At 42.4% G+C, this 13,470-nt stretch overlaps 1 protein-coding gene across 1 annotated transcript; it reads left to right on the top strand.

Moving 5' to 3' along the window:
• Positions 1-3,662: 3,662 nt before the first annotated feature.
• NUDT19 (nudix hydrolase 19) lies at positions 3,663-13,242 on the top strand. The gene is made up of 3 exons (XM_019742719.3): positions 3,663-4,531; positions 9,551-9,758; positions 10,596-13,242. Exons 1-3 carry the CDS (start codon positions 3,827-3,829, stop codon positions 10,802-10,804), a joined length of 1,122 nt encoding a protein of 373 aa, XP_019598278.2. The 5' UTR covers positions 3,663-3,826; the 3' UTR covers positions 10,805-13,242.
• Positions 13,243-13,470: the final 228 nt, after the last annotated feature.

Raw genomic sequence — 13,470 nt, 5'->3', positions numbered from 1 at the left:
AGGAAACAATGTTGTGAACCTTTTAAAGACCCTTCTCAGAAAAAGGTTTTGAGAAATCATTTTTATGTGGCGATTTTTGGTGCATGGGATGTTACTGGTCATTCATAGGTCGATTTTGTTTTCATGGCAGTGCTGTGCCTTGGCTTCCAGGCAGGTGGAACAAACTCTCCTCTTACTGTTGAGTCTCCAAGCCGAAGTCATTTCTCCATGGCTAGCTCTGCAGATTGCTTTCTCTTGCTTTGTTTTTCACCTGAAAAACCTGATAAGTAATGGATAACAGAAATGAATTTGGGCTCGCTGAATAAGAGACTGCAATAAAAGTCCACTTGGAGCTGTAGGTAAGAAGCAACATGTTTGTAACATTTTTTTCAGGAGTATGCATATGCTAATAATTCAAATAAGGAAATTTCTTATTGTAAAGATAGCTGGGAAGGACCAGTAGAACATAAGAATGAAGAGTCAACTGTCCTTAGCTATGAAGTGAGCAACTGTTGTCATCAACATGGTAACTGTCTTGTGACCAAGTGGCACATAATTGCTAGCACTAGTAGGGGAAGTCTGTGTATATTTACTGGAGGGCTGTGTATATTTACTGTTATGCCGAGGGTAGGTGGCACTGGGCCTCTAGAAGAACAGGGCTGGGCAGGGCACTCTGAGAACATGCTGGTATATTTGGTGAGAGATTGTGACAGTTGTTGGCTGTGGGACCTTAAATACAATAAATCACAGTGAACTGTTTTTTCATATCTTTTGCCAATTTTTCTACACAATTGGAGGTTTTTTCTTTTTTCAAACTCTTAATCTTTTCCCCCCTTCTTCTGCCTCACATCCCCCTCCCCCACTCTGGTTCAAGCCGTTGTTTCTCAGTCTAGTTGTGTGGACACAGCTCCCTGACCCCTGCTGGTACTATGAGCCTTGCGCTCCCCCCGGCTGAGGCAGTAGGTCGCCAGGCACACGGCAGCCCCATGGCAGCTCTTGGCCGGCGCCAACCTCCGGCTGCTCATGGCACCCCAACTCCAGGGAGAGCCGTTGTTCACAATCTTAGCTGTAGAGGGCGCAGCTCACTGGCCCATGTGGGAATCGAACCTGCGATCTCAGTGTTAGAAGCATGGCGCTCCAACCACCTGAGCCACCGGGCCCGCCCTAATTCTTAATCTTTTGTGACAGGCATTACAGATAATTTTTCCACTTTTTAAATATCTTAGACAATCTTCTGGTATTTTTGTCATAATAAAGTTATACATATGAAGAGAAAGTATATCATATTGTTTAGCCATGTGACTGAGCCATTGTTACAAATGGATCCCTCAGTCCCCAGTCAAGCCCTGGCTGACCTGCTGGCCACAATCTCATGGGAGACACTGAGTCAGAACCACCTAGCTAAGATACTCTCAAATTCCTGATTCATAGAAACTGTGAGATAATGTTTATTTTTTTAAGCCACCAAGTTTTAGAAGAATCTATTAATAGCAATAGAGAAGCAATATGTCCATAAATTAATTTTTCCTCTGAGCAGACACATTAGATTTGAATATATTTCTATCCTTTTTGCGGCTCAGGGTCTGCTCTTTGCTTCTGTTCTGGTTCTTGGCTACAGTTCCGATAAATGAGGTTATAGGATGTGATCTCTGGATACATCCATAAAGTGGCACTGTACCACTTTGCCATGCACTGCAGGACCTGGTCAGCTCACTCAGGAATGACCAGCCTTTGAGAAAACCAGTGGATATAGAAAGCAACATTTATACCTATAAAACCATGGTGTTATTTTATAGTGAAGTGTGTGTTCTTTCTTAAGATACTTAACCCCTTTGTGAATTTCTCATCTGTAAAATGGCAATAGCTATTTCCACCTTATAGGGTTTTGTGAGGATTATACAGCTAATACTCAAAGTTGCTAGTGCCTCACACACAGTAAGTGCTTAGTAAATACTAGTATTATTACTCCCAGGTTTGACTAATACATACTTCAATCTCCCTAGAGCTTTTATAGAAACTTAACTCTTTCCTCTCCCTTGCTCTGCATATTCAACCGATTACTACATCACATCAAGTCTATCTCCTAAATATTCTCTGAATCATTCCCTTCTCTACAACCACTCTCCTAGTTTAGGCCCTCATTATTTCATGCCTAGCACATTCCAGGGCTTCCAGTCCAGTCCCAATCAACTGAGTTACCATGCTGCTGTCAAGATGACCTTTGAAGATATGCATTTGATCATGTCACTGTGACTGAATTCATGGCTTCCCATGGCTCATAGCACTAGAACAACCTGGGAGTCGGGAGTTGTTAAAAATGCAGGTTCCAGGGTTCCACCCCAGAATCTACAATAGATTCTGAAACAATTTGCAGAGCCGCAGGGAAGCGATTCAAAATGTTTACCTTTCATGGTCATTTTGACTTTGGGGAAGAGCCAGAAGCCGCATGGTGTCAGATCCAGTGAAGAAGGTGGAGGAGGACACACTATAATATTTTTATTTGACAGAAATTGCCATACCAGAAGCAATGTGTGACATGGAGTCTTCCCATTGTGATTACAAAATACAGTGAATGCTGCTGCCGAGTGCCATCCAACGGAAAGGCAGGATCTTCAATACGGGAAGCGGTGCCTCGAACTTTAGTTAACAGCGTGTGACAAGTTTCTACTTGTTTGGTGCAGTCAGTAGAACGTGAGCTATGGTTGAGAGAAGGTGTGTTTTAAAGTGTGCCGTAAATCATCCTCTACAATGACAACGCTGCGCATCACACATCACTTCTGGTGTACGGCAATTTCTGTTAAATAAAAACATTGTGCTGTGTTCTCACCCACCTTATTCACTGGATCTGGCACTGTGCAACTTCTCGCTCTTCCCCAAAGTCAAACTAATTCAGGACATGAAGGCAGCCACGACAGCACAACTAAAGACACTCACGAAAGAGGACTTCCAGAACTGCTTCAGAAAGTGGCAAGAACAATGGGGTAAGTGCGTTCCAAGTGACGGGGAGTATTTTGAGGGGGATTAATGGCACTGTCTTTTACTGTAATAAAATGTTTTTTATTTAAACATTCACTATATTGTTTGATCACACCTCGTATTACAGCCACTGAAAATGTGGAGGCAACAGAAATTCCCATCTCTAGGCCTCAATTAAACATCTCCCCGAAAGTGAAAAATCATCATATGCTTAAGATGCTTAAGGTGGCTGGTCCTAGGTAATAAAAGGTGTCCACTACACCAGATTACCCTGAGGAGTAGGGATTCATGGAAGACCTTTCACACTCACGCTGAGCAGTGAGAAATTTGATTTGGCACCTGGCTTATCCATCAGTTTCTCATTGATGGGGTTCATGTGTGGGGTTCAAAACTCAGACACCTGCTTCTAGGACACTCCCTCCTCCCCTCAAAAGGAAACACGCCTTTGTGTCAACCCCAAATATAAGGGAGAAAGTCCTAGTTCTCAGGTTTTAGTCGGGCAGGTGTCACCAACCCTGGGTTTGCATCGCACTTTTACCACGGGAGGTCACGAGGTCACGTGCTCCCATAAGCATTCCTGCTCCTGGTCCTGAGTGAGGATGGTGTGGTTCTCCTTTCAGGCGGCTCTGATAGCCCTTGTCCCGTGAAAGGGACCAGGCTGGCAACGAGGACATTGGAGGCGGTGCTTGCCCGTGCCACGCCCCTCCCACAGGCCGGCGTTGGTGAAGGCCCATCTGCAGGTACTCACCTAGCCCCTGGAGTTTGTCCTACAAGACACGGGTCTGGGTCCTCACGCCCTGAAAAACCGCTGGGGTCCGTGCGTAGGAGCTCCTGCCGCGCCAGAACCGAAGGCCGGAAGCCAAGCAACGCCATGAGCGGCCCCCTGCGGTCGGGACCGAGCAGTTGGCGGCGGGCGGCCAGCGTGTTGCTAACGGCGGGCTGGACGCACCGGGGCCCCGCCGCCCCCGCGTTGTCCCCGCCGCCCGCCGAGGGCTTCCGACTGCTGCTGCTGCAGCGTTCCCAGGGCCAAGGCTTCTTGCCGGGGGCGTACGTCTTTCCCGGCGGCATATTGGACGCGGCAGACTACTCCGCCGACTGGCTGAGCCTCTTCGCGCCGCACCACCAGCCGCCGCGCTTCAGCCTGAACCCCTCACCGCCCCCGCGCAGCACCTTCCCGGTGCTGCCCGCCGAGGGGACACACGCCGCAGACCGGGCGCTGCCGGATGACGTAGCCTTACGTATCTGCGCCATCCGGGAGACCTTCGAGGAGGCCGGCGTGCTGCTGCTGCGGCCCCGGGCCTCGCTCGCTGCTGCGCCCGAGCCGGCCCGCGCCCTCCCGCCGCCTCCGAGCCTGGCAGCCTGGCGCGCCCAAGTCCACCGCGACCCGCGCCAGTTCCTGCGCTTCTGTGAGCACCTCGACTGCACGCCGGACATCTGGGCGCTGCACGATTGGAGCGTCTGGCTCACACCGTTCATGCAACGTGGTGGTCGCCGCTACAACACGACCTTCTTCCTGTGTTGCTTGAGTGAACCGCCGCCGGTCTACCCAGACTTGGCCGAGGTGGTGGGCTGTAAGGTAGGGCGACCTCACGGCGCCGAGTAGGGACCCCGGCTGGCGGCCAGGGCCCACCCGGAACCTCGGGATAAGGGCTGTACAGCCAATAAGTGACTGAACGGTCACGAGACCCCGGTGGCCGGACCCCCATCCCTGCAGGCCAAAGCCAGGACCTTGGTGAAGTGTTTTCCCCCCTTCCCCATCGCAGGAGCGGAGGGAAGCGCAGATTAGGCGTGAGGCTCCCTTCTAAGCACTTTACATTGATTAAGTCATTTCATCCCACAGCAGTTTAATTGTATTTCCTCAGAGAACATACTTTATGTGACTTAAGTCTTTTTACATTTATTGAAACTTGTTTTATGGCCACAAATATGCTCTACTTTTGTGAATGTATGCTTTGCCCCTAAAAAGAATGTTCTGTGTTTGATGGAGTGTTTGTAAAAATGACAAGTTAAATTCCTTGATACCTATTGTGTTTTAGGTCTTGCATTTTTATTGTTCCATCAAATAACTGTACTGAGAGAGGAATGTTTAAATCTTCAATGAATAATTGTGGATTTGCCTTTTTTCTTTCCAGTTTTACCATGTTTTGCTTCATGTATTTTGAAGCTCCCTTGTGTAAGGTGCTGCATAGACATTTAGGGCTGTTAAAGCCTGATGGATTGACCCTTTATTATGAAACATCCTTTTTTATCCCTGGTGATTTTCCTTATTCTGAAATCTGAAATTTACGTTGCTATTAATATAGCCACTCTACCTTTCATTTTTCTTTATAAGTGTGTGTGTGTGTGTGTGTGTTTAAACAGGACTTTATTGGGGAACAGTGTGTACTTCCAGGACTTTTTTCCAAGTCAAGTTGTTGTCCTTTCAGTCTTAGTTGTGGAGGGCGCAGCTCAGCTCCGGGTCCAGTTGCCGTTGCTAGTTGCCGTTGCTAGTTGCCGTTGCTAGTTGCCGTTGCTAGTTGCCGTTGCTAGTTGCCGTTGCTAGTTGCCGTTGCTAGTTGCCGTTGCTAGTTGCCGTTGCTAGTTGCCGTTGCTAGTTGCCGTTGCTAGTTGCCGTTGCTAGTTGCAGGGGACACAGCCCACCATCCCTTGCGGGAGTCGAACCAGCAGCCTTTGGAGTTAGAAGTGTGGAGCTCTAACCGCCTGAGCCACCGGGCCAGCCCTATAAGTGTGTTTCTTATAGGTAGTATATAGTCTTGCTTTTATATCCAATAAGACAATTTCTGCCTTTCAATTGGAGTGTTTAGATAATTTATATTTAATATCATTATCAATAGGTTAGTTTCAAATCTACCATCTTATTGTTACATACATTTGACTCTTATTGCTATTATAAACTCTACAATACACTGATTATTTTGCCTTAAACAATCATTTACAGTTAAAGACTGTAAAAATAAGGGGGAAAATGTTTTCTTTTTCCTGCATATATATACCATTCTTGGCATCTTTCATTCCACTAGATTTAGATCTACATCTGGTGTCTTTCTGCTTAAAGAACTTCCTCTGTTTTGTATTTAGATCTTCTGACAATGCATCCTCTAAATTTTGTTTATCTGAAAAATACTCTATTTGTCTTCATTTTTTGAAAACTATTTTGACTGCGTATAGAATTCTAGGTTGACAGGTGTTTTTTTGTTTTTGTCAGTGCTTAAAGATGTTGCTTCATTATTTTCTGGTTAGCATAATTTTCTGATGAGAAGTCTGCTTTTAACTCTTATCTTTGTTCCTCTGTACATAATGTGTTGTGGAGTTTTTTCGTTGTTTTTTTTTTTGTGTGTGTCTACTTTAAATATTTCCTCCTAATCACTGGTATTCAGCAATTTGATTATGATCATGGTTTTCTTTTTGTTCTGTTATTTATATTTCTTCAAATATTTTTTATCTTCTCCTAGATATTTTCTGGGACTCTAGCTACATGTATGTTGGACTATTTGGTGATGTCCCATCATACCGTGTTCATTTTTTTCAAACTTTTTTCCTCTCCATGCTTTATTTTGAATAGATTCTGTTGAATAGATTCTACTGCTGTTTTCAAGTTCTCTGTTTTCTTATGTAGCATTTAATCTGCTGTAAATACCACCAGTGTATCATTGTTATTTTTAAATTGGGGAATATTAGGGACCAGTATGTTTTTCCAGGATGTCAAGTCGTTTTTTTTTTGTTTTTTGTTTTTTTTAATCTAGCTGTGAGGGGCACAGCTCAGCTCCAAGTCATTGTTTTCAATCTAGTTATGGAGGGCACAGCTCACTGGCCCATGTGGGACTCAAACCAGCAACCTTGGTGTTATGAGCACTGTGCTCTAACCACTGAGCCAACCAGTTGCCCACCAGTGGCTCAGCTCCAAGCTCCAGCCAATGTTTTCAACCTAGTCGTGGAGGGTGCAGTTCACTGGCCCATGTGGGAATTGAACTGACAACCTTCTTGTTAAGAGCTCGTGCTCTAACCACCTGAGCCATCCGACCACCCCCCACCAGTGTATTTTTCATTTCAGATATTTTTCATCTCTAGAAATTCCATTTAGTTTTTTTTAAATATTTTCTATTTCTCTCATCATGTTCATACTTTCCTTTACATCTTTGAGCGGATGGACTGTACTTGTAACAGTTTTAATGTCCTTTTCTGCTAATTCCATTATCCCTGTAATTTTGGGGTCTGTTTCTAATGATAGATTTTTGTTCTAGCTATGTGTTACATTTTCCTGTTTTGTTGTGGTTCTTGCAGTTTTGGGTTGGGTGTTGGATATTGTGATTTTTAATCGAGTACTAGATTTTTGTCAAATTCCTTTAAGGATCGATGGACTTTATCTGGCAGGAAGTTAAGTTACTGCAAATTAACTTGATCCTTTTGAGGTTTGTTTTTTAAGTGTTTTTAGGGTAGGTCTATGGTAGCCTTTATTCTAAGGCTAATAGTTGCACTTCTAATGTGTGACCCTGCTGGGGTCTACAGAATGCCCCTTATATTCAGCAAGGCCTCTCCATTGGGGTTGGAGGGAATTTGAAAAATTCCTTGCATTAGGTGAGCCCTGGGATTGTTAGTCTTAAAGCTCCCAGGTAATTGGAAAGCAATAATTCCTGAGAAAAGAACGTCATGTGGTTTCACCTTATGCATGCATAGATTAGTGTTTAGTGAAGACTCAAAGGCACTTTATACAGGTATCTGGAGCTCTACTCTGTGTAGCTCTCTCCTCTCACGTACATTGTCTTCCAAATTCTAGCCTGTATGAGTTTTCCAAACTCTGGTCTTTGTCTCTTTAAGTCGATGAGCCTCCTACACTCTGATGAGGTTCTCCCTCCCTGTGGTGTAGACTGGGGATTCCTTTTAGGCAGAAAGCCTTGGAAACTCTTGGAACTCTACTGAGTGTACCTCATTTGTTTTTCTTTTGTTACATAGTACAATTCCACATTTTTTAATGTTCAAAAATGGTGGTTTTATAGATTTTGTCCACTAATCTATTTTTTACATTATGTCAGAGGAAGGTAATTATAACACTCATGGCTGGAAGAGGAGGTTCCAGTAAATAATTCTTGACCTGGTCTAGGCTAGTGGTTCTCAATAGGGAATGATTTACCCACCCCACCCCACCCCAGGTACATTTGGCAATGTCTGGAGACATTTTTGGTTGTCACAACTCGGGGACTTCTGTTGGTTTCTACTAGAGCCCAGGTAGGCTGTTAAACATCCTTTAGTGCATAGGACAAGCAACAAAGAATTATCTGGCCTAAAGTGTCAATAGTGCTGAGGTTCTGAAACCTACTGGAAATAGTGGAATTTAGAGCCAGTCCCCACTCCCCACATGAACCCAAAGCCCAAATTTTCTAGTTAGAGTAACTGCCTGGGTTTCTTCATTTACAAAATGACAGTATGCCAAGTTGTCCTAAGGACTTGAATTCTTTTACGTAAAGTATTTGAAGCAGTGCCTTACTAGTAACAAGTAACTGATAAATGGTAAATTCTTTTAACCTATAGTCTGGACTAACCTGAATAGGTTAAATTAAATGGGTTGATGCCTATTGTTTAACCCTTTGTCTTAATTGTTATCACTGAACTCACATGGAATGGACAAAGCAGAATGCTTTGTAAATAACTTAAAGATTGGGTGGTCCTTTGAGGCCCAAACTTTGTTTTCAAAATGCAACCAACTTCAGAATAATCTGGGGTGCTTGTTAAACATAGATTGCTGGCCCCATAGACTGAAGATTTAACAGGTTTCTGAACACACAAGCTTATAAAACTTTGGCCTATATAGTTAGCCAAGGCAGAAATAAACTTCAACTCCCTGGATTTAGGCATGGAAATCAGTTTTCCCCTAGTAAAGCAGTTCAAGAAAAACATTTGGGGTTATTCCATATTTGTTGAATCAGCTCTTTTTATCTATGTGTATGGAAGGAAGGCTTGGGAAGGAGAGTAGGTCACAGCAGTGAGGCCCCTTAAGTTACATGGGCAAACATTGGCTGGTTGATACTGTTATTACTACATTCCTGGGGCTGTAGCCTGAGTCATGCCTCTTGACCTTCCTGAAAACTACTGTTCCTGACTCTACCCCCATTGTAACATGTGGCACACATCTCACATTTCTGGGTGCTGACGGCCCTATAGGCCTGAGAGAGCTTTGTCTTGTCCACTACCATATCCTCAGGGCCTAACCAAGGCACCTATTTATGGAAGGAACAATCTGGGCTCTAAATTCTCAATCTGCTGCCATGAGTTTTTACTTCCGAGGCTTCTTTCCTTCGGGAATGACCTTCTTAGCATCTCCTGCCTTTTATGCTGAATGACGCTCACAGGATAACCCTTGGTGATCTATCCCAGCTTATTTACTAGTTCTCAGGATCAGTATCCCAATAACTAACCTCTTAGGGGATCAACCGAGCCTTTTTCACCAAACCTTTTCATGTTGTCTCAGAGGAATCTAGCGAGGCACGTTAATGAACTAATTTTATATCTTCAATTAGATCTTACATACTGATCGAACAGTCTCAAATCTTGCACTGTCTATGGAATAAACCTCAGGGTATCCTACTTTTGTCTTCCACAGTGGTCATCTCCATCAGAGGCAACTGAAAGCTTCGTGTCAAAAGAAATTTGGTTGGCACCCCCACAATTCTATGAAATAAGAAGACTCGAAAACTTTGCCTCGCTCTCTGACTTGCACAAGTTTTGTTTGGATCTCGCATTGGAAGAGGTGGAAAGATGGCTGCCCATCTCATTATTGACTGCTGATGGGCGGATCCAGCTTTTACCAGGTAAGTCAGCGAGGCATCAGGGCTTTTGTTAGCATTCACGTTTAATTCGCTTATCTTTTCTACATTTTAATTTTGAATTACGAGAACATGTGAATTGTCAGTTTATTTGAATTAGGGAGTTTGTTGGTGGTCAGTTGTTGGGCAAGTGTAGGATGGAGATTTTGTGGCAGTGTAGCGGGGGGCTTTGTGACCTGTGTTATTTGTGGTTACCTGTCTCAGTTCTCACAAGAGTGACAATATTTGTTACTCATCCTATACAGTGGGATAATTTAGCAATTTTGATGTATAAATAATAATTTCTGTAATTTAACCTTAAAATTATTAGAGCAGCCCAATGTGAAACACCAAAATTATATGGATATCAAGGCCAATATTAATATTGACTAGGACAAAGAGACTCATGAACTATATAAAAGTTATAGTTTATGATGAAAAAATACGAGTCAAATATTTATGTACCCAAATAAAATTCTTGGCTGGGTAATGGGGAAACACAAGAAAGAAACTGAAGTAAGCTCATAATATTAAGGTTATTTAACAACTATTAAGGTTATTTAACAACTGTCTCAGTTCCAAACACATGAAATCCCACCACTAATGAATTCGTTGGCCAGCTCCCAGTAGAGCTGTTGTTCACAATATTAGCTATAGAGGGCGCAGCTCACTGGCCCATGTGGGAATCGAACCCGTGAGCTTGGCATTAGGAACATGGCGCTCCAACCACCTGAGCCACCAGGCCAGCCCATGAAGCAGACTTAAAAAAAACATTGATTTATGTGTCACTAATATATTGGAATGCTTTATAAAATAACACTGTGGAATTAAAATATTTTTCAGGAGATGAGCTGTACTTAGAAGATTCAGATTTTTTAGAAAATGTTTTGACCACTGAAAAAAGGACTGAAGAAATCATGAAGGAAGGCAAGAAATTTCACCGAGTAGTGATACACAGTCTGAATCATGTTTATAGTATCCATGTGACTGTTCAGTCGAAGAATAAACATGTTTTTCCTAAGAACTATGTAGTAAATAAGAGCCATTTGTAGTATTACCTTATTTGTAAGCTGGCCCACTTCACTTGAAATTGTCCTGATGAATAATGAGGGTTGACTAGATTTGCTTGGAACTTAACTTTGTGCCTGTAAAGTTATAGTACAGTCTTTCATATTTCAGGTATATTATGGATCTCTCTTGCTTGTTTTATTCTTTAAAACTTGCTGTGTCACACGGGTATAAAGTATTAAGGATCTTATCAAAATGAGAAGAAAAAAATTCACAAGGGTTTCCACTCTGTATTTTTTCAGTATCAAAAGTTTAAATAAGCTGTTCTACTGCAATTCTCTTTTAAATGTCCAGTGTATTAGCATTTTCCTTGATGTGCTTAGGAGATCGATCCATGAATTCCTTAACCTTTCTGCTAGAGTTAATTTAAGGGTGTCTGATTACATGGTGAACAGTAGACTGAAAAGACCTTTGAGTGACAATGTCATTATTTTCTCAATATTATTTAGCTTGATGTTATTATTTAGCTTGATCATTAAGATACAGTTCTGTTTAAAACCAAATGGCATTAGTTATTAGGTTTATGAAAATGGAAACCTATTTTAGTTAATATTTTAAAGAAATATGAATCCATAACAAAAGGCATTAACTATTTTTACTCTGGAGTACTAGTTAATGAAACAAAGAGCTTAGAGAAATGTAGAATTATTCATCATTTAAAGGTGTTTATTAATGATGTTTATTTTCAGTATTTTTAATATGGGTAAGTTTTTCACCTGTTAAGAGGAATATTGTTTATTAATTAAAGATAGGAAATGGTTAAACACCAATTGTATTTCGGGTCTGACTACATTATGCATTGTACGATAGATTTATTTTTTCATGAAATGTCTTAGTTTTTCTACTTATAAAATAGAAGTATTGATGAATAAAGTTTACGTGTGTTATTTAATTCTGATTAGAAGAATACATCTAGATCAGTGGTTCTTCACCCAGGGCACTTTTGCCCTTCAGGAGACATCTGGAAACGTCTAGAATCATTTTTTGGTTGTCACAGCTAAGAGTGAGGTGCTACTACCATCTAGTGGGAGAGGCCAGGGATACAGTTAAATATCCCCCAATACATAGGACAGCCTCCCCAGCAAGGAATTATCTGGCCAAGGTTGAGAAACTGATCTAGAGTAAAATCTATTTTCTTCAATAAATGACTCTAATATGTAAATTTTGAGAAGCACAGATACTGTTAGCATTCTATCTGGTCAAAAGTTCTTACTGACTTTTGGCCTTGGGCATAATATATAATATTATATAATATTTTCTTTCATTCTTACAGAAAATGGAATTGTTATATAGCTGGAAGGAACCTCATTGAACACTGCAGTTTTTCCATTGAGAAAACTGAGAAACAGATTCACATAGTTAGTGCTACATCCAAGAATGGAACCTGATTGTCAAGCAAGTGACATTTGTTGCCTGTCACCAAAAGCAGATATCTGAACACTTCTGCCCATTTGCATCTTAGTAGTATAATCACCAAGGAGACCACAACAGAGCCAAGCATTGGATGGAACAATGCTTTACTCACATAGAGAAGAGGCAGAGCAAGATCAACTCTAGCAGTGCACGGTGGTTACCCATTGCCAGCAGGTCCCCTCCCTGCAGCCAACACAAGACAATTGGCCTGCTCACATCCCTCTTGTGATGCAGTAGAAGGACGCCACCTCTTCCCTGTAGGGGACAGACATAACAGTGGGGTTGTCCAGGTGCCATAGGATGCACGTACTTAAGCAGAAGAGCAAAGGAGCACACATTGAGTCTGAAACAGGGAAAGATAGTTCCACACAGGTGACAAGTCCAGCATAGGCTGTGAGGACTCGATGTTTTGGTAAGGAAGTGTTCCCAGGCCCAAAGCCCATTCTTATGCAGCCAAGGGAGGGTTGAACGACTGTGCAGGACGCGGACTTTCCCAACACTCCTGGCCATGCACCCTTTTTGCCAGTTACATGGCTAAGTGGGTGATTTTAGGAGATGTAGTGAGAAAGTAATATGACTGGGTTTTCTTCATAAAGATCTATTTTTTGTTGTTTTCAATGTGAATGAAACTTGTCTCCTTCCAAGAATTCCTTGTGGGATGCTGTCACATGATTTCCTACTTGTGGTGATACCCTAACCAAAAATAATAGGGCTGCCCTGATGAGCTGAGTGTGTTGTTTCAGAGCCCAGCTTGCTAGTTGCTGTAGCATTTATCATATGGTCTTCCTTCCTTCATATATTCAAGCTGCCTGGGCCTCAGATACAGAAGCAGAAAGCCAGAAAGCTGATTATTTGTCCCTACCCCTCCTTCCTGCCCATGCTGGTATCCCTCTCCATGCCATCTTGCCCAGGGCGCAGCCAGGAAAACTCGTTTTCTATGATACTGTATAAGCTCCTGAAACTTCAGTTATATCAATGAATTCAGGAATAAATACAAAGTCGGTATACATTTTCATTGCTGACCTTTTTTTTGCTTATTCTTTTGGATGACCTTAAGAATCCAAAACTGATCTGGCATCAATATTTCAGGCTGACATGTCCTCAAAGTTCTTTGCTAATAAAAATAGGAGTGCCCTATAATATGGGAGATATAATAAGGACTCAAATATAAGGGGACTTCCTCTCTTCTGAGTGCTGATTTATATGTGTTTGTGTGTGTGTGTAGCCCTCACATTTA

Source organism: Rhinolophus sinicus, chromosome 8 (genome assembly GCF_057876585.1).
Source record: "Rhinolophus sinicus isolate RSI-liver-muscle chromosome 8, RSI-T2T, whole genome shotgun sequence".
Lineage (NCBI taxonomy): Eukaryota > Metazoa > Chordata > Mammalia > Chiroptera > Rhinolophidae > Rhinolophus > Rhinolophus sinicus.
This window is presented reverse-complemented; position numbering and strand designations above follow the sequence as displayed.